The sequence below is a fragment of the Trichosurus vulpecula genome, chromosome 1 (assembly GCF_011100635.1).
Source record: "Trichosurus vulpecula isolate mTriVul1 chromosome 1, mTriVul1.pri, whole genome shotgun sequence".
Lineage (NCBI taxonomy): Eukaryota > Metazoa > Chordata > Mammalia > Diprotodontia > Phalangeridae > Trichosurus > Trichosurus vulpecula.
Window position 1 is genome coordinate 194,166,191 of NC_050573.1, and position 21,453 is coordinate 194,187,643.

Below are 21,453 nucleotides of genomic sequence, written 5' to 3' on the forward strand. Positions count from 1 at the left end.
GTTTCACACAAATAAACACAGCTGCCCCATATTGGGTGGTTCCATTAATTACTGGGGTGGCCCAGTGGATAGAGTGCTGGCCCTGGAGTCAGGAAGACCTGCGTTCAAATCCAGCCTCAGGCACTTACTGTGTGACCCTGGGCAAGACACTTCACCCTGTTTGCCTCAGTTTCCTCATCTGTATAATGAGCTGGAGAAAGAAATGGCAAACCATTCCAGTATCTTTGCCAAGAAAACCCCAAATGTGGTCATGAGGAGTCAGACTCTAATATAGACTTCAGAACATAGTCAGGTGATTCTCTGTTAACCACATGGTAAAGAAAAGAAGTTTTGCTTGATTGTTGAGCTGGAATTGTGAGTCCATACAAATAGCACTAACCAGCCAAACTAATTTTTTCTCCTTGTACTTGTTCAAGGGAGGAGATAATAATTGCTTTAAGCCTCTGGGTATGCATCCAGGGAGAGAGATTAATTTGGTCATTTGGTGCTTTTACCAGGAACTCTCACTTCTGGCTCAAGCAGTCAGTCAAAAAGGCCTTTTCTTCACCTCTTATTAAGCAGGAAAGAAACGTCACTGAATATCTATGCATGTCCCCAACATGGGAGACTACTTCTGGCAGAGCTTACTGCACATGCTCATAAGAACTGAGTTCTCATTTGCCAGTTGAGCCATTTACATGTGACTTACTGGATTTTAGTTCATTTTCTATTTCTAATAATTTTGAATAAATAGCAGTACATCACCTCCTCAAAGAAGGTTATTACTATGTTTCCTAAATTGCGCTTCTTAAGACCTCACTGGAGATCTTCAAGCAGATTCTGGATGACTATTGTCAGGCACACGGCTTATCTTTCTATCTCCTTGTAGATATCATTTTTACTAATAATACGTCATAGTAAATATTATAAATGTCTTTTTTCCAGGTTTGGAAGTAACAGAGAATTTATTATATACCTTATGTAACCAATAGTTCAAAGCCTATTTGCATATGACTCTCTTCAGGGCTGGAGAATGATTACTCAATGTTCTACCCCTTCGTGAGGGGTTAGGTTAGGAGTTGGTTAGGAGAAGAGAGCGCCTGGTCTTCCGGCTTCCAGGTCAAGGGAAAGACTCCCTTCAGGTTTCCAAAGGGAGAAAAACTGAACAACTGGATTAACAGATAAAATTCCCTGCGTTCCTTGAACTCTAAAATCTCCCCCAAAAAGTTAACAAAAAGGATCCAAGAGAGAAAGCAGTTCTGGGCAACTGTACATGGCCAGTGTAAGTGTTCCATTTAAGATTTTGTATTATCTTCCTACTCTCCTTTACCATTTCATAATTTTAAAACAAATAAAAAAATCCATTTGAAACATTACCGAGGTGTTTTACAAACTGTTTCTCTTATAAAATATAATCTTGCTGTTCTTGGTTGTATACACCAGTGATTAATCAACAAGCATTTATTAAGTCTAAGGTACCATGCTGGGTACTACAAGTACAAAAACAAGAATACGACACTGAATGACTTCAAGGAACTTATGCAGGAAAACAACATGAGTGTATATTTTTGTTGTTGTTCAGTTGTGCCCTACTCTTCGTGATACCATTTGATGGTTTTTTGGCAAAGAGATTGGAGTGGTTTGCCATTTCCTTCTCCCACTCATTTTACAGATGAGGAAACTGAGGCAAAATGGTTAAGTGACTTGCCCAGGGTCACAGAGCTAGTAAATTTCTGAGGCCAGATTTGATCTCAGAAGATGAGTCTTTCTGACTCCAAGTTCACCACTCTATCCACAATGGCCACCTACAGCTGCCCATGCACATGTACATAAATGCAATATATGTGTGCATATATTTATATAATTTGAAACTCCACTGTGATTTAATTGGTATAAGGAGCTTTCTGTACTGATCCAGAGGGGCACCTTCAATGCCAATTTTAGTTAGTTGAGCAGGGTACTGAAAGATTAAATGGCTTGTCCATAGTTATTATGAGTGTGAATCAGGATTTGAACTCAGAAATATTTCAGAATTTGAACACTCCACTGCCAGCCCTCTACCCAATTACATCCTACCTCTCACATACAAAATAAATGCAAACACTAAACCACAGGAAAAGATACCAACCTCTTGAGGTCAAAGTGCAGTTATGCAGCAGGTGCGTGCACTGCATACTGACGTCCAATTCTGAGTTAAAGAGAAATTGTACATGATTAGTATTTAGTGGGTGATCAGTTTGTTTTATTGATCTCTCTCTCTCTCTCTGCATCGCAACTAAAGGGAAGCAAAGTTTTAAAAGAATGCAGTTTACAGGATGTTGGGGTCCAACTTTCTGTAAGTTAATGTGGCATAATGGAACCAGGACATAGCTTGGGTCAGAATTATGAGTTTTGAGTCTGGATTTGATTGTTACAACTCTTATTACCTGGGGTAGCTCACATCCCCTCTGTAGGTCTTAATTTCCTCAGCTGCAAAACAGGGGGATTGGATGAATTCTAGCACAGGTCACTTACACTGTTAACTTCCTACGTAGGCAAATTTGGCAGTTCAGATAAAATGGGCTTGGACCTAAAACAGATCGCGCAGGTTCCAGCGGTAGCTCTACAGACCGCTTCCCAACCTCGCATGCGTATCCGTGGCCAAGGGGCGGGGCCGAAAGGAGAGCCGACTCCTGCAGGAATTGACTACGTTTCCTAGCGGCTCGTGACGCGCCCGCGGAGGTGGGGAAAAGGGGGCACAGTCACGTGATCGTCATAGGGCGGGCCCGTAGCGTTCCAATCCGTATTTAATTTCTCGAGCTTGCGGTGCAGCTTCTTTGATTCGGCCCTGGCCTCGCCTTCGGAAGCCGATTCCGCGCGCGTAAGTGTGCGCCGCCAGCAGCAGGCGCCACTCTTCGGTGAGTGAGAGTGGGAGTGGGGGGTGGAGGGGAGAATTAGAGGAAGAGGCCGAGGGCGTTTCTTGGCCGCGGAGTGGGCGAACCCTTCTAAGGAACCCCTTGTGCTCTTAGCCCTTAGCCGCCTGCGAATGGTAGTTGGATGACGCCCTGCACGTCAAGCAGTTTTTCTTGTTATTTTTCTTTAAAGAGGATTCTTTATGGGAGGGAATCGGTTTTAGTGGTTGTAGGTGTTGGGGACCAAAGGGACGTGCGAGCTAGCCTCGTTGGTTGGTTGGTTCAGTTTTGGCGCGTTGGTCTGTCCGCGCCCATGATTGGCTGTATGGGAGCGGCGCGCGGCGGGGCCTTCCCCGAAAGTGGGTTTGCGCATGCGCCGGCGGCCGGCGGTCCCGTCCAGCCTAGCCTTGGAGGGGCTGTGGTGGGGATTGGAAGCCTGTGACTCCACGGACGCTTCCTGTTATAAGCGCAGGAATGTGTCAGTGTTCTGGGTGTAAGGACTGGAAGTTAGGGTAGGATCTTAACCTCTGAACCTGATTTTTGGAAGTATTTTGGTAACTGTTTCAATATCATTGAATTCCTTTGTGCATTTAAAACCATGCCTCTGCGAAGGGCTTCCCAGACTTCTGCAGGGGACAATGAAACAAAGTAAGTTAAAAACTCCCGGTATAGGAGTCATAGAACGTTAGACCCGAAGGGTTGTGGATTTAGATCTGGAAAGGACCTTAAAGGGGAGCTAATCCAATCGCAAACTAGAACCCAGAGAGAAAGAGCGACTCAAGTAGTGTCAGAACCAAGCTCTTTGGACTTCAGACCCAGTTTATTCCAGCTGCTTCCCAAGTGGTTCTTATCAAAGGTATTTTTATCTTGATAATACCGATAGTGGCAATACTTTCATTCATTAAACTGAAAATTAAAGGGACAGGGTATCTTGAAAGAGCCTTTCTAGATTTTTAGATAGACTGTAAAACTGCCAAAAGAGGGGTTTTAAGGTAAAGAAATTATCAGTATACAATGGGGACAGTGCAACATTAGATTAAATAAGAGCTCCCAGAACACTCACATATTTTGCAGAAACGGATATACCTGGATTGGAAAAGGGGGAAAGCTATTCCTACCTGTCCTTCCTAAAGTAGAAAGTATTGTAGGTTGGGGTTGGGGTGGGGAGGGTGTTAGAGGAAGTCCTTAGAAATAAGTCTAACTGGTGTTGTCCAGTTTTCTAGATCTCTTTCCCCAGAACTTTTCCTTAACCTTGTCTCTCTCCTTTCAGTTCATATTAAACACTGGATGATTGTTTTTTTCTTTTCCCCCCAGATTATAAAGAGGAATCAGATTTGACCCTATCATTCTCTAATATGACCTAACTTTGGAACACTAGGATTGCTAGTAGTTGTCTTTGTAGTGAATTATGACATGAGATCACTTGCATCCAATTAGTTACATGTATCCTAGATTCCATGGTGATCATCTTCTTAGCGTTTTGAGACTCCTATATGGGCTAGAGATCATTATTCCCAAATCTTTATGTTTTGTCTGTGGCATATAACTTTGTTTTAGAAGTAAGTTTTTGTAAGAAAAGCTTCTTAGTACAGATAGGGTAGAATATGTACATCAAAAACTGTTTCTTTTTTATTAACAGTCATAAGGCTAGACCTAGCAGGTTTGAGAAATAGGGAGAGAAGAGGAAAATGTTTAGCTGGCAAGAGGATGGTAGTTCACCAAAAATTTCAATTAGGTTGTTTATGGTGTTTATATCATGCATGCCTATGAAATAATTTTATAGTTCAATCTTTTTGATCTAAACATATTAAATGCCTACTGTATATGAGACACTTGTTTAATAGTTTAAGCATTTGCTTTAAAATTGTGAGTTCACTTCTTGACACACGCTGCTTGTTAGAGTTTGCCCCTCTGTGAAATGTACACTTTTTTGGTCTGTTTTGTGTATTGCTATTCAGGTCTTAGTGATCTAAAATTTGACTTTTTCAGCTTTTTGATGAATTCCAGAATGAAGCAGACAAAAGAAGAAGGGTCCAAAAAAACTATAAAGGTATTTGACAACTTTTTATCTGTAACACAGCTGTAGATAAGTTTAGAAGCATCTTATAACAATAGTAGCCCATGTTTATATATACTTATTTACTTTGTCATTTGTTCCTTCCAGGAACACTGAGATAGGTAAGCAAATATTATCTCCATTAGAATGACTTTCCCAAGACCTCATAATGAAAGTCAGGACTTTTTTTCCAGTCTGTATTCTTTCACTTAGATCAGAGCTGCTTTCTACTAATTAGAGTAAGCAACTGAACTTTTAAATTGATTTTTTAAATTGCCATTCATTTTCTTTACCTCCCATGTTCTTCCCCCACTGAAAAAGAAAAAGAATATGCACAGCCAAACAAAATAAATTCCCATTTTGACCATGCCCAGAAATGTATGTCTAATTCTTCATCATTAGCTCCCATCACCTCTTTGTCAGGATGTGGGTAACATTAGGCAGAAGGGTGATGTAAAAAAATGAAGAGACATGGGTATGGAGGGATGGTGTTTTTTAAACAGTTATAAGCTTTAAAATTTCGTTTTACTTACCTTCATTTTTTTTCAAAGTTGTTCTTCTTTGCTGTCAAGCTATGGAATGTCCCAAACCATCTAAAATGGTGTGCTGTTTTATATTGTATTTACATTAATTTTTTTTAATTTGAATATATCAGTAGTGATATTATACAATACAATAAACATTTGTTTAAAACATGTTTCCTGCCCTCATGAAGCTTATAGTCTTATAGCACAAGATATCACAGTAAGTACAGTAAAAAAGTTATAAGTTAAAGTGGAAATCTAAGGTAGAATGCAACTACCAACTAGGATGATCAAAGAAAGCTTCCTAGAGAAGGTGGCATTTGAGTTTGACTTTATAGTTCAGTTCAACAAGCATTTATTAAATGCCTGTTATATACTAGATATTGAGGATACAAAGACAGAAGCGAAGACCTATTTCCTTTCCTTCCGTAAGCATACATTCTACAAGAGCCTGAATTCAAATCGAGGTCTTCAGAACTCCAAATTTACTGCTTTCTCCCCACTACATCATAATGTAGAGTTTACATTACAGGTACAAAGAAAAGTCCTGTGATATCACAGATTTTCCAGTGAGGGCTCAGAAAGATAATGAACATGAGAAGATGAGAAAGTAAAAATTACAAGCAAGAGAAAACTGGGTCATTGTTTTGTCTAGACTAGAGCTAGGTGGCTGGTTAAGTTTTCCAGTCCATTTTCACTAAAACAATTTAAGTAAATCAGACAGGAGCAAGTTATAGGCGCTGGAAAAAGGGTTATTTAAGTTTTGGCACTTTCTGACAGAAGATGCTTACGTGGGTCTGTGAGAGTAGGAACCTAGCATTTTAATGCAACAAGTAAATACCAGTTTTATATTAGTTGAGAAAATTCTTGTGAGTGTATATAAAGCTGATATAATTCTGGATAATGGATTTTATTTTAGGAACAGTTTAGTATGAAGGAAAGACTACTAGACTATAGAGGTTCTAGTTTTAGCTCTGGTATGACCTAGAAGGGTAGGAATTTAGCAGGTAAAAAGGGGGAGAGAGGTAGAACCTTCCCCAGGTAGGGGGAACAACATGAGCAAAGATAGGGTTACATAAGAATGTGGTGCATGCTTGGACAGAAAATGATCGTGCCCCACACATGTGGACTTTAAAGTATTTTCCAGCTTTAGATTCAGTGTTTTTGATTCTATAATAGGTAGTTTGATCCTTTCCTTCTGTCCCTCACTCCTTAAAAAAAATTAATGGAATTTCTTCAAAAAATTAATGGAATTGCTTTAAAGAATTTTTTTGAGTATAAAATATATATAGGGCATTCTTTGTTATTATAGCTTAACTTGCATTGTGGTGATTAGAGCCACAAAAGGGGTGGGACTGCAGGGGGGTGGGGAGGGGATGAGATCACCTACCCCAATCCTTTAATTTTATAGATAAGTTAACTAAGGCTCACAGAAGGGACACTACTTGCCCAAGGTCATACCAGATGCTAATGGAAGAGTTCTCATTTGGACCTACCCCCCTCTCCAGATTTGGTGTTCTCATTGTATTTGGACCTGGGGTTTGCTTGTTTTTTTTTTTCTCTAAATTCAGGACTATTAGGGGTCTTAATAATATTGAATAGACCTTAAATAACTTTTCAAACTTAGAACCCATCTGAATTGTGTTTCATTGTTTGCTGTGTAGTCACACAAATACACATGAAAGAATAGAGGAGAAAGTTCAAACTCTCAGCAATGAATACCCTTTAGTGGGTTCACTTTTATTTTATGCATTGAATTGGAATGATTAGGACCCTAGAATACTAGTTAGGAGACCCGGATTCTAGTTTACCAGTGTTACCGTAGACAAGTTGTTTAATCTCTTTAAGAGATTAATCTCTCTAAGATTTTTCCTCATTCATAAAATGAGGAGGAATAAACTTTTGATAAATCTTTAAGGTTCCTTGCTATGGCATTTTGTGATGTTCTATGAATTATATGGTATGATGTAGGTAATAACAAGAATCTTGCACGTTTCAGCATGATGGTCTAATGCACTATTTTCTTTTGGTTCATTTAGACTTTAGTAATGGAGAGTGGTTAATTTTTAATTAGCTAACTGCTTCTTGTATTTTACCTTTTGAAGTTAATCTTACTTCTGTTTGTCAGAAGACTATTGACTAACTGTTGTAATCTATAGTGTATCTGAAATGTTAGTTCCCACAGTAGCTGGCATTTTCATTTGAATAGTAAGATAATAATCAACTTCAGAAACTTTACCGTGGGAAAGGTGAACTCTTGTCATGTGAAGTACAGTGCAAATCAGTAACTTTCTCACGCTGGTATAGTATCATGTTCTAACTAACCTTGTTTGACTATCCAACATTGTTTGCTATCCCCTGATGGCAGTATAACTAATGATTTTTTTGAAAATAAAAAGCTTTCAGTCCAGGAAATATACAGGATATTTACATTCAACAAGGAAGGTGATGAACACACTGTTCTACAAAACAATGGCTTGGCTGGATCAGAGTGTTTTAACTGTGCCCCAAGCAAGGAAATTCTAGCAGTCTTTTGATTAATGAGTTTGAAGCATAATTGCTTGTATATTTAGGTAACCCTTGAAAAAGTTTTCTAAATAGCAATTTTTAAGATGATTTACCTTATTTTATTTAGTAGGTGATTCTTTTAGTTGTATAATTAGATTTTAGGAAATCAAAATTTTTAAAATTAATTAAGGAGATCTTGCTATTTAAAAACAACCCATAATGAGTCCTTTGAAAAGACAAGAAACACATAAACAGCCCCTTGTAGTTATTCTTAATGTGTTACTGGGTTTTATTTAAAGTGGGATATGTATGTCTTAGGATAGGATTGACCCTTTTTTTTTTCCTTAACTTTCTCACACTTCATAATACCTATGATTTTAGCCAGTTTCTCAGGGAGGGGAATATTAGGTTCTTATACCTCCTTCTTTTACCCCTCCACCACTACTCCTAGCCTCTTATAGAGGATCCTGGCTCAAAAAAAAAAATCAGAACCTTGCTTATAACTCTGTTAGAATATGTCAAGCAAAAGAAAAAAAAGACTATGTCAAGAATACCCATTGACTGAGGTCTTAATCTGGTTAATTAGGCTTGTATTTTTATTACCCAAACAAAGCACAACATAATCAGATATGATGCTTTTCTTGTAAGAAATTTAAGGATCATTTTTGTTTGGGTAAAAAGTGTTTTGACTCAAGACAGTATCTTGCATGTAGTAGGCTCTCAATAAAAGTTTGTTGAATTTAATTTAAAATATCTAAAATTCCTTTCATTGAAAGAGTTGCCCAGTTTGTAAAGTGAAATTTATCCATCCGTAATTCCAAGAAAAATTGATAGAAATTTGGGTTTTTCATCTCAATATATTAGCATTAAATGTTGCATTTTTTTTTGCTATTATGACAGGCATGATATTAATAATAAATATAGTTATTTAATAGCCAGACAATGTATCTTAATTTGTAGAATTACTTCTTGGACAACACAAATGGCAGCCTTATACCAAGACGAACACTCAAGATGATTCAGCCATCTGCAGCTGGCTCTCTAGTTGGCAGAGTAAATGAGGTATGTAATGTTGGGGTAGGATGATGTAACTAGGAACATGGTTGTGACATCTCCAAGCCTGGAAGTACAGAGATAGTTGAATAGTAAAACAGTCATTGTTCTTAGAATAAATACTGTTCACAACTCAGTGTATAGGAAAGTTCAAAATCCTAGATTGAATTGAACTCCAAAGTGCAAGAGAATATTTTAATAATCAATGAACATATCTATTAATTTTTTTTTTGTCCATATAAGAGTTGAAGGAAACATCAAATAGTGGTGATCTTAAAGACATCATTGTGGTTGGATTACTGAAGTTTTGCTAGCTATTGAGTTTAAGTGGAAAGGAAGTTACTTGGGTAACTACAAGTTAAAAAACGTTAATGTGTCTAGTGTTTTAATAATCATACTAGATCACATCACTTTATACTTTATAACATCATTTCTTAATAGCAACTGTGAAGTAGAGTAAAAGTGTGTCCATTCTTCAGATGAGAAAGTTGAGGCCCAGAAAATTTAAATAACTTGTCCATGTTTGTGCCAGGTAATAAATGGTAGAGCTGAGACTTAAACCTAGATACAATCTCTACATCTGGTACCCTCTTCTGTTGCAGATCAATACCCGTACTTGGCTTTTTTATTCTCTGAGATTCTTGTCCATGTCCTCTTGTAAATCTTAGAAATAAGAATGGTCTGACACTCTGGAGCTTTGCCTCTAGGTCTTTTTAACATTTTTGTGAGTACTGGGAGAGCCATTGTTTATGACTTTTGCTTTAGCTTTTGTTTATGATACATGACCATCTGCCTTTTTTACTTAGGTTTGTGGTATATGATGGCTTGCATGCAAGTCATCTTTAGTAAGATGTCATGACCTATGTATGACCAATATATTGCTCCATTGCAAGGTCACCTGCAATATTTTTAAATTTTATGTGTGTGTATCAAGCATTTTAGCTTTAAACTTTTTTTAAAATTCTGAGTTCAAAATTCTCTCCCCCTCCTCCCCTTCCCCCTCAGTGAGAAGGCAAGCAGTTTGATATAGGTTATGTATGTACAGTCATTCAAAACATTTCCATAATAGTCATGTTGTGAAAGGAAACAGACCAAAAAAACAAGAAAAGTAAAAAAAGTTTAAAAAGTATGCTTCCATATACATTCAGATTTCATCACTTTTTTCTCTGGAGGTGGATAGCATTTTTCATCATAAGTCCTTTGGAAAATATTTTGCATCACTGTGTTGCTGAGAATGGCTGTCATTCATATTTCATCATACAGTATTGCTGTTACTGGGTCACCTGCAATTTCAATTCTTTATAGATCATGGTGTTCCATGACATGGCCATATAGTATTATTCTTTATAGATCATTATGTTTCATGATTTGTGGCCATGTAATATCACTGGGAAAATATTGGTGTTGAAAGGGTAGGTTTTTTAACTGTTGCAGATAATTTGGATCACTTTTAAGCTTATGAACTTTAATTGTATTTTATAGAATTTAAAAATGGTTTAGTATTCCTAGAATTGTAAACACATTAAAAATGTGTATGAATGAATACTTAAAGGTTAGTAGCTTAACTCTGGGAAGTTAAGTTCTTTGTTTTGAGTTAATATATGGCTAAAAGGCTGCCTACTGTAGGTGGTTTTCATGTCCATTCAGTCAAGATTAGTAATTGTTCCTTAAAATTTCAGTCAACTTCTATGAAGACCTCCTCCAAAAGGAAGCTTTGGAATGACCAACTGCCATCCAAGTCTTCTAATGCTGAGGTTGATATAGACTCAGAGCACAGTGAAAATGAAAATCTTGAAGGAGTCTCTCAAGAAGCTTTTGATCTCATGATTAAAGGTATGTAAATATTTTTTGCTTATATGTTACTATAATGTCACCCCCTCAAAGCTTTTCCCAGATACCTGTCATAAGTCCTGTCATGGCTTCTAGTTTAGATAGAAAGGATCTTCTTTCCTGAGTTCCTTTGTGTTACTGTTAAAATGTTTGTTGAACTAAACTTCTCCCTACTTTTCAATGGGTTGCCAATGTGCCTCAGTTGCTTATTCTTCAATTATGAAGCCTATAGTGTGAATTGAATGTTTATTTTTAGATATTATGCTTTTATATTTATGTTGATAACATTTTTCATTTGTATGTTGACACCAACCATATGCACTTTACTGTATTCTGTACTATATACACATATACACACACACACACAGGTAGGGGTGTGTGTGTGTGTGTGTGTGTGTGTGTGTGTGTGTGTGGCGCTAAGTTATACTGATAGTCTGTACTTTAATATTTTTCTCATATTTATTTGGAGGTTGATTTGCAGTAGTAATAAATTAAGAATGAAAAGATAAATCTGACTGAAGTATAAAGGGGGAGTGGTGTGAGTGAGCAACAGAATGAGAAGAGTTGTTTACTGAATCAGAGTAATAATCCTAGAAATTGAGTACCACAGTGCTGAATTTTATCTGAGTGACAAGGGAGAGTTGATGAACTACAAAACATGTTTTATTGTAGAAGTAGAGATGAAATAAATTAAGTGGAAAGTTTTGGTTTTGGCAGTGTTTTTTTTTCCTTTTTTTTCATAGTAGACTTGTGATTTCTAGTACAGGGAGCTCCTGCCAATTGTGATTGCCACATACCCCGCAATTCATAGTCTTAAAGAGTTTGATGTGACACTTGAGGATACATGTCTTGCCCAGGGGTCACATAGCCTAATGTGTCTAAGGTAGGGCAGCTGGTGGATGGAGTGCTGGGTATGGAATCAGAAAGGCCTGAGTTCGATTTGACCACCAACACCTACCGACTGTGTGACCTTGGGCAAGTTATTTAACTTTTCTCTGCCTCAGTTTTTTCAACTGTAAAATGGTGATATAATGAGGTATTTGTAAAGTGCTTAGCACAATGCCTAGCCCATGGTAGGTGCTAGCTTACAGCAAGGATTAAACTCAGTTTGCCTGACTCTTAGGCTAGCCCTCTATATACTATATACTTTATACACTAAGCCACTCTTTCTCCCTGGAACTTAGTGGGAATAAAATAGGCAGGCTGATTAGATTCTAATAGAAAAACTTAAAAAAAAAAGATTAAATGATCAGAAATATACTATTTCCTTGTGTGAGATAGAGTTGACAACCATTTCATATAGAGAAACTCCTAGACCTAGTTTGTCTAGATTTACTTGTGCTTTAAGAATCAAAATAACTTATGTTAACTTCCATAATAATAAGATTTAAGATTAATTTTAAGATTTATTTTTAATCACTGCAGAAAACCCTTCTTCTCAATACTGGAAAGAAGTGGCAGAAAAACGGAGGAAGGCTCTTCATGAAGTACTACAAGAAAATGAGAAAGTATGTTTTAATTCTAGTTGACTTAGTTACTGTGTACCATCCTCCCCTCCCCCCTGGCTCTTCTCCCTCTAACCCCTCAGAATGTTTCTTGATTGTCTAGGTGCTATGTGCTTAGAGAATAAAACACATTGATTAGCTTCAGCAAAGCACAATGAGGGAAGTAAATGTTAAAAATAATTATTACATACAATATAGTTGTTATGGTGAGGGCTACATGAAACTATGTAGAATGGGGAGGGAGGGGTAGTTTTTGATTTTATCCACACTGAATTTTCTGTGTGAGGATAATTGTTATATAAAATAGATCTTAGGTAATATTTAATCTACCTAAATGATAAGCTGATATCTTAAACTTACCATGTCCCAAACTGGACTCATCATCATCTTTTACCTTCTCTAACTTTTCTATTTCTTCTAACAGTACCGTCATCCTTCCATTTACACAGGTTTTAAAACTAAAGTCATCCTTGACTTCAGCCTTGATCCTTCCCTTCCCCCCTCTATCCAATTAGTTAAGTTTCATTCATTCTGTCTTTTTAATATTTCTTGTATTTCTTCCTTTCATTCCTGCTGTAACTATCAAGTTTGGGCCTTCATTTCTTCTCACCTAAAATATTACAATATCCTTTTGAATTCTCTGTTCTATCCATCTCTCATCCATGCTTTGTACCATTATCTACATAATCTTTTTTCTTTAGTTATTTGGTTTCTTTTTGCCTTTTACCACAGTTTCAATAAACTCATCTTTCCTACTGCCATTGAACCCTCCCTTCCAACAAAGAAAAGCAACATGACTGCTTCTGTTACCATTGCAACATTTTGTTATTACAGTCCCTCTACCAGGAGAAAAATGTATTTCATTATGTTCTCTGAGACCAAGATTGTTCATTGCAGTTAATCTGAGTTTTTTCTGCCTTTCAGTGTTTTTATTTGCAGTTTTATTGTTGTGTATATTGTCCTCTTGATTCTGCTTCCCTCATAATCTTCTTAATGTACCACGCCATGACTATCTCACTTATCTGTCCGAAGTATTTCAGTGGTTCTCTATTCTTTCCCCCAAAAGTACTACAAAGAGACTCTTTGGCTTGCTATTCAATGCCCTCTATAATCTGGCTGCTAGAAAGCTTTCCAACGTGTTTCAGCCAGGCTCTATAATTTTTCATCCTCATTATTCTTCTCTTTGATCTCAATACCTTTACTGATGCCTCCACTATTCTGTACTGGACTACCCCCAGTCTTTCTCTGTCAAAACCCCTCCTTTCAAGGCTCAACTTAAGTACTTTCTCTGAAGCCTTTCTGGCACACCCTTCCCTCTACCCTCCTTTAAGATTACAGTGTTCAAATTTCTTAGGATTTGTTCCAAGCCTTTTATTATAATTATTTGGGTACAAATGTAGGCTGCCTCCATTCACCCCATTAGATTTCAAGCTCCTTGGGGACAAGTACTTTGTCACATAATAGATGTTTGAGGCATATTCTTGTCTTGAATTAAATTCCTTCCATGAAATAGATAACTTATAAAATTGTATTTGTGTTTTTAGCTACATAAAGAAATTGAACAGAAGGACAATGAAATTGCCCACCTAAAAGAAGAAAATAAAGAACTGGCAGAACTAGCAGGACATGTGCAATATATGGCAGATATGATAGAAGTAAGCATTTTTAATATTCATAAGACACTTAAAGAATTGCTTTCAGAAATTTGATTTGGTTTTTGTTGTACTAGAGGCTTAATTTTGCCATACCTAATTTTAGTCACGTCTTTTAAACAGCATACCATCTCTTCCTAAGTTCTAAAAATAGATTTAACCTCTAACAACAATGCTGCTTGCCGATACACCATCCCAGAGGAGGGCTGCTAGCACAGATTCTTTGATCTGCTTTTCTAAGGAAAGCAACTTTAAGGGGTTTACAGTCTCACTTTAATTAAGCATACATTTATCATTCCCTTAGTTCAGAGGAAAAAGTCAGCACCTTGAACTTCAGAGAAAACACAAACAGAAATTACAAGCAGAAATTATGTAAACAGAGCAAAATAATACAAATCAGCAGACGGGCTTCTAGCTGTCTCTCCAAGAAATACATAAACAGTTACAAGAGAGAGAAGCACCAACATCTGGGTTTGTTTTCAAAGGGTGCGAGGGAGAGGGTGGTCTGGGGCCTCTTTAACAGTGGCTGGCTAACCAAAGTCTCGTCTGGCCAAATCACCCAACACTTCCAGTGAGTGAGCCTCCAGCAAAATGCTGACCTCAGATTATATATACACTTCAGGGACAGAGGGCGTCACAACCATGTGACTCAAACTCATGTGACTTAGGCTATCTTGTGACTTAAGCAGGTCATCAAAGACTCCTCATTCAAAGACTGGATTGAAACAAAGGCAAGACTCAGCGAAGACACTTGATTGCCTTAGTGCTGAGAAGCACTCAAACAAAAAACAGCAAAAATTTCCACCCTGCTTGTCATTACAACATCTAAACTAGGACATACTTTTTTTAAAAAGCCATGAAATGTTGGATTGTTACAGGAATTTTTATTAACTAAATAAGAACCAAAAATGGTGTGATTTTTTTTTTTAACTATTATGAAACTACTTTGGTCTTTTTTTAACCAAAAAAACATGTTGATGGTTTTGGTCCCATTCTTTGAGGCTGCTAGTATTACACCTGCTTTGTTGACACTTTCAAAACAACTGGTCTAGTGAAAACTCAGTAGAATTAATTTTAAGCCCAAGATTCATACAAACTGGTTAAAAAAAAAAGGTACTTTGCCTTCACTTTTTCATATCCAAACTCAAATTGCTGCTTTGAATTTAAGAGTTTACAGTAAAATCTCTTTTCTGTTTTGGTAGGACATAAATACTGAACTATTTCCAAGTGTTGGTTACCTGATCTGGCCAAAGGGTTTTGTTTACATGGATCCTGATTATGTGATATATATGTGATAGAGGACCCAATATATCAATATACTGATAATATGCAAAAGCCTTAATGTTTTTGTGCTGAAATCATTTTTGTTCTTTTCAGAGGCTAACTGGCCAGTCTCTAGAAAACTTTGAACCACGAAACAATTCAGCATTTGAAGATTCTGATTCTGGAGGTGAAGAAGTGGGCAGAGACCTTGAAGAAAATCCCCAGATTGGCACATGTGATGAAAGAAATGCTTCTTTACCTACAAATGGATGACCACATATATAAATATTTTATGTTTGACTGTTGCGAAATAACACTGCCAAAGTTTACATCCACTTTAGTTACATCTTTGGGTTACTTTTCTAACTTAGTGAAAACCTTGAACATTTTGCTCTTTTTTTTTTAACTTGATGCTTAGTGGCAGAGCATTAATTGTATTCTGCAAACTATTACAGTTTGTTTTTGGACACTCAGTATTAAAGTACAAATACTGTGTATTTTTAATCTTGATACTTTATGTAAATAGCATCTTTTCAATCGAGTCTGGCATGACTTACATGTACTTGGTAAATAAACTTCAATCTCATTAACAAAAGCATTGCTTATATATCTTATATTTGTAACTGGGGAACATGAATGTCAGGGAACGGTGAATATCATTGTTACCTCATTTGCTATTTATGTTGTATTTTTGTCAGTCAATATTCAGTACTGTATTATGTATTCTTTCAGGGAATGTGAAACACAAAAAACTCTTGTCTTTAAGGAAATTATAATCTGGTTTGAGATGTAGAAAATAAACACATGGAAAGACTTTAACATAATATCTGAGTACCATATATCATGCTTTTTAAAAAACTGTAAAAATTGAAATTTAGAAAGTAGCCATGTGGGCATGATTGTTTTTCTTTATAAGAATTTTTATAGGTGTCCTCTGAGTAGCTAGCGCCTCTAGCATGCTATTAAATTTGATGTAAGGCAAATCACTTTGGAAACATCCATTGTATAAAGCAAGTTACTGTAGTAGTACAAATCGTTAACACTCAAGGGCTAAGATTTCTGGGGTGTTTTTTTTTTTTGCAGGCTTATGGTTTTTAATCGGCACAGTGAATCCCTGTTGAGGAACCCCCAATTCAAATGCAGATGGGTATGGACTTTATAGTCTTTTAACTGTTCTCCGGAGGCTCAGGGTCACCATAGACTTGAACCTAGCTCTCCTGACTGAGGAGTGCTCTATCCACCATGCCAATGCTGCTTTTGTGTTAATCATAGGCAACGAGTTCCCCTTTCACTAGAGGCCTTTAAGTAAATGATGGATGTCCGCTTGTTAGATAACCAAGAATTCCACTTCTACGATGTCACTGTCAGTTACTCTAGATGACTCTTGGAAGACCCCTCCAAACCCTTGGATTCTGTGATTTCTGTAATGAGTGACCAGAAAGGAAGGACAAGGATGAAGGAAAGGATGTTTATAGGTACAGATTTTTTTTTGTTGATTAGTTGTGTCTGCCACTTTGTGACCTCATTTGGGGTTCTCTTGGCAGAGCTATTAAAGTGGTTTGCCATTTCCTTCTCCAGCTCGTTTTACAGATGAGAAAACAGGCAAACAGGGTTAAGTGACTTGCCCAGGGTCATATAGCTAGCAAGTGTCCGGGTTGGAATTTGAACTCAGGTACTCCTGACTCCAGGGCCAGCACTCTATCCACTGTGCCCCAGCATACTTAAGACAGAAGTTTTACAACATTGGAGAATCCTATAGCTCAATAATATGGTTAGTGAGATAGGGGGTAGGGAAATAAGTTGGAAAGGTCCTGAATACGGGATGGGGTGAATTGTTTAACAATCTCAAAAGAGCTGCTGTAAGTTCTTGAATAAATCTGTGAAGTGAAAAAAGTGAAGTCAGGTTTCTAGCAGTTTTTGTGTATAGTCAGTCAGTAAACATCTATTGAGCACCTACCAGTGCTTAGGCACTGTGCTAAGTGCTGGGATACAAAGAAAAGTCAAAGACATTCCTTACCCTCAAGGAGCTCACAATCTAGGTTACCCAGTGGGATAAAGTACCACATGCTGGGGAGAGAAATGATCTAAGGAGAGGAGAATTTCAGAATTGCTTCATCTTGCAAAATGATGAGTTTTTAGAGTTCATAAAGTCTAGGAAAGCAGCTAGGTGGGAAGTGATGAGGTGGATTCCCTCAGATCCTTCCTAAAATAGTGGAGATAAAGGAGGAGGTCCCCAATTAGTTCACCCTCCCATCTACTAATTGTAAGGAGAGGGCAAGGGGTGCTGAGGAGGCAGGAATTTCACATTAGGTTATATCTTGCAGAATTATCACTTTCTGGAAATCATGCATGAAGTCCAGGAAAGGAGCAGGGTGGTAAAGGATAATTTAGGTAATGTGTTAAAACCTTGTCAGATCCTCAGGTCAATGTGGGGGATCAAATGACAAGGAATAGGAAATTACTATATGAGACAGTTGTAATTGCACAATAAATGTGGATTTTTTAGGTAAAAATAGGAATAAGTGTTACCTTGCAACCCCTTATTGCATACAGTCACAGCAAGCCCAGACCCCAGGTAACTGAGAGTGCATCTGGCTCACTAAACCTGATATATACAACAGGGTCAAAAACCCAGGACATCCTAATGCACATAATGCATGACTCAAGCTCACCCTTTCTAACCTAGATGGAGAAGTGCACAGCTGAAGTGACAGCTTTATCTTTCATTCAGGCCAGTTTCCACAGGGTGGAGGAGTGACCCTGGTTCATGGCTTTATCACTATTTTGAGATGAAATCCTCCCTCCCTAGCTGATTTTGCACATGAAATCTCCAAAAAGGGAGATGGCTAGGAACTAGGAAAACTGAATTCTGGGAAATAAAGTTAGAAAAAGCAAAACTTGACATGGATGATGATTCGACCTTCTACAAATCACAGAGCCAGGAGAGGATCTGAGCTGTTCCACTTGATTCATAGGCCACTAATTCAGCTGGCTGTTCTCTGCAGGTAGGTTGGATGGAAATGGGCAGAATTAGAAGGAGCAGAATCAGCTGAAAGGTTACAGTGATTGTGGTACTGCAAAGAAGCTGCTCTGGGGAGGTAGCTTTGTATGTAGAAAACTCAAGCAATACAAAAGATGTAGCAAGAGATGATCATGCACAACGAATCTGGGGAGTGGTAGTGGAAAAGTTTTGGTCTTGGAATGAATGGATAGCAATGGAGAATTGGGAAGGGGTGACAGGATACTGAGCTTAATTTTTTTTAAGTTAAGTATCAGAAGTCAGAACATTTATGTACATCAAATTTATATAGCTCTATAACAAATCATTTTTTCATTCTTTTGTTGTCTTCACAATAACCTTGTCAAGTAAATAGTGTAAACATCCCCATTTTCCAGATGAGGTAAGATCGCATTGCTAGTGTTAATGAGTGAGCCAGGAAAACATTATTTCCTAATTCCTGATCTAGTGCATCCTGGAAACTAGATAAAGAAACTATCTGAATAAACATAATAGTTGAAATGAGGTGAATAAATGACTTCACAAGGGGAACGAGCAAAGAGCCAAGGACTGGGTCTTAGAGGAAACTGATACATGAAGTGACAATGGCTTAATATAGTATCTGGTAAATTGAGAAAAAAAATAGAGCTTTGGGAATAATTGACAGCACTTTAGCCAATGAATGGATTTTAGAGATCACCTAATTCAACTTCTAATGTTACAGACTACTAAATGAAGGTCCAGATGGGTCGAGGGATATAGAAGACAGAGGAAGAGGGGGAAGCCAAGGTAATTGAGGTTTTGATCCTGGGTTTACTGGTAAAATAGAAATATCAGGAATTTGTGAGGGGTTAAGTAGGGCAGGCATGGAGAAGTAGATCAGTTTGATTTGGGTGTAGTTGGAGACAGAAAGCTAGAGGTAAGTTGTGAGAGTTGGAAAGAAAATGATGAGGGTTATCACAATGGAAACACTTGGAAAATGAGAAAAGGTTTAGTTCTCCAAAGGCTCCCTCTATATCTTTTAGTACTTAAAGAATGAATGACATGTAGAAGAAAAGGAGTCTATAAAGAGGATGGCATATAAAAGGATTTTATGTAGTACTTTTCCTCCCTTCTCTACTTTCCCATCCCAACAGCATACAAATGTTACAGGAAAAGAGTCACGAAACTCCCATGCTCCAAAATGTCAGTCACTATTTAAACTGCTCTTGGTGTGACTTGTAATACAATCAGTCCACAACTTCTGAATAGGTTGTCCAAAATTGTACTTGTAACGCAGCTGTTTGGAACTAGAATTAATGTTATAAATGAAGTTAGGTTTCCAGGCCAGCTCACAAAAATTATGATGCATAATAGAGCTGAATTTTGGGACTATTCTAGAACATTCAGTGCATCAATGGAGAGCAGGGGGTAGAGCATTCTCCTCCTTTTAGGGGGGGGGGGGCTTGGGGTCAAGTATTTGGGTGGGTGTGTTAGGCAGAGCAGAGAAGAAAGTGACAAACTGACTCTGCCTGATAGTTGTCAAGGTTCTAGAGACAGGATGAAATAGTTGGAAACCATAGCTTGGCGCAGTGGAAAGACCTTTAGAGTAGAGTCAGACAACCTGTATTTGAAGCCCAGCACTGCTGCTAAGTCACTTAACTTTTTTGGAGAGGCCCTTTTCACTTTTCTCATCAATAAAATGAGAGGATTGGACTAGACAATGCATTAAATCAATGATCCTTATAAGCTTGCTATGTCACAAATCAGGGATTGCCTGTAACATTCTCCTCACCACCCCGCAAAGGATCCTTAGCATCTAATCATTTATGATTCTCAAGTAAGGATACTAACCCAGTTATTCTTGATTCTGAATGATCTTTTCCACATAAGATTATAAAATAGGCCATTCTGGAGAGCAATTTGGAACTATGCCCAAAGGGCTATAAAAATGTGCATAGCCTTTGATCCAACAATACCACTTCTAGGGTTGTATCCTAAAGAGATCATACAAGTGGGAAAAGGACCCATATGTACAAAAATGTTTATAGCAGCTCTTTTTGTGGTTGGCAAGAACTGGAAATTGAGGGGTGCCCACCAACTGGGGAATGGTTGAACAAGCTGTGATATATGAATGTAATGGAATACTATTGTGCTATAAGTAATGATGAGCAGGTGGACTTCAGAAAAACCTGGAAAGACTTTCATGAACTAATGCTGAGTGAAGTAAGCAGAACCAGGAGAACATTGTACACAGTTACAGCCACATTGCATGAAGACTAAGTTTGACAGTCTTGGCTCTTTTGAGCAATGCAGGGTTCTAAGACAACTCCAAAAGGATCATGATGGAAAATGCTATCCACATTCAGAAAAAGAATTATGGGAGCCCGAATGCAAATAGAAGTATACTATTTGCTTTCTCTCTTTTTTGTTTTGTTTTGTATCTTCTTTCTTGTGATTCATTCCATTGGTTATAATTCTTCTTTACAACATGACTAATGTGAAAATATGTTTAATATGAATGTATATGTAAAGCCTATGTCAGATTGCACTCCGTCTTGGGGAGGGGGGAAGATAGGGAAGGGGGGAAAATTCAAAACGCAAAAGCTTGTGGAACTGAGTGTTGTAAACTAAAAATAAATAAATAAATTTAAAAGAAAAAAAGATTATAAAATAGGGACTCTTATATGAATTGAATCAGGTAGACGGAAAAATAGATAAGGCTTAAATGCTTACTATGGGTTAGGCATTGTGCTGAACATCATATATGGTAGCAATTCAATCCCGTAAACATCTTTTAAGCACCTGCAGTATGTTAAGCACTGTGCTAAGTGGTTGGAGTTACAAACTTTAGGTAAAACACCCTCATAGGGAAGGATATTAAGAATAAATTTAGAATCTCACCCCCCTGTCTCCCTTTTTAAGGAAATCAATTAGTCAGAGTCAATGTGTGTTTCAGGAGGTTGGTTATCTCCCCTAGAAAGACTAAATGCAAGCCTTGCAACACCGCAAAGTAAATTGAATGTCAAAACTAAAAAGAACCTTAGGGGTCATACAGCTCAAGCATCTTTGATTTGAACTCATAGGATGCCCCTCTGTTGAGGCAGCTAGGTGGCACAGTGGGTCAGAGTCAGGAAGACCTGAGTTCACAGCCAACCTCATATTTAATTTAAATTTTAAATTTATTTATTTAACATATTTGGTTTTCAGCATTG

At 37.6% G+C, this 21,453-nt stretch overlaps 1 protein-coding gene across 2 annotated transcripts; it reads left to right on the top strand.

Annotated features, from left to right (window-relative positions):
* Positions 1-2,710: 2,710 nt before the first annotated feature.
* Positions 2,711-15,856, top strand: GMNN (geminin DNA replication inhibitor). 2 transcript variants are annotated; one of them, XM_036768800.1, is made up of 7 exons: positions 2,711-2,876; positions 4,860-4,920; positions 8,919-9,020; positions 10,691-10,844; positions 12,267-12,349; positions 13,891-14,001; positions 15,376-15,856. In XM_036768800.1, exons 2-7 carry the CDS (start codon positions 4,867-4,869, stop codon positions 15,532-15,534), a joined length of 663 nt encoding a protein of 220 aa, XP_036624695.1. In that variant the 5' UTR covers positions 2,711-2,876; positions 4,860-4,866; the 3' UTR covers positions 15,535-15,856. The 2 variants fall into 2 exon arrangements, with proteins under 2 accessions (XP_036624695.1, XP_036624687.1); XM_036768792.1 differs by lacking the exon at positions 2,711-2,876 and adding an exon at positions 3,461-3,518.
* The last annotated feature ends 5,597 nt before the right edge of the window (positions 15,857-21,453 follow it).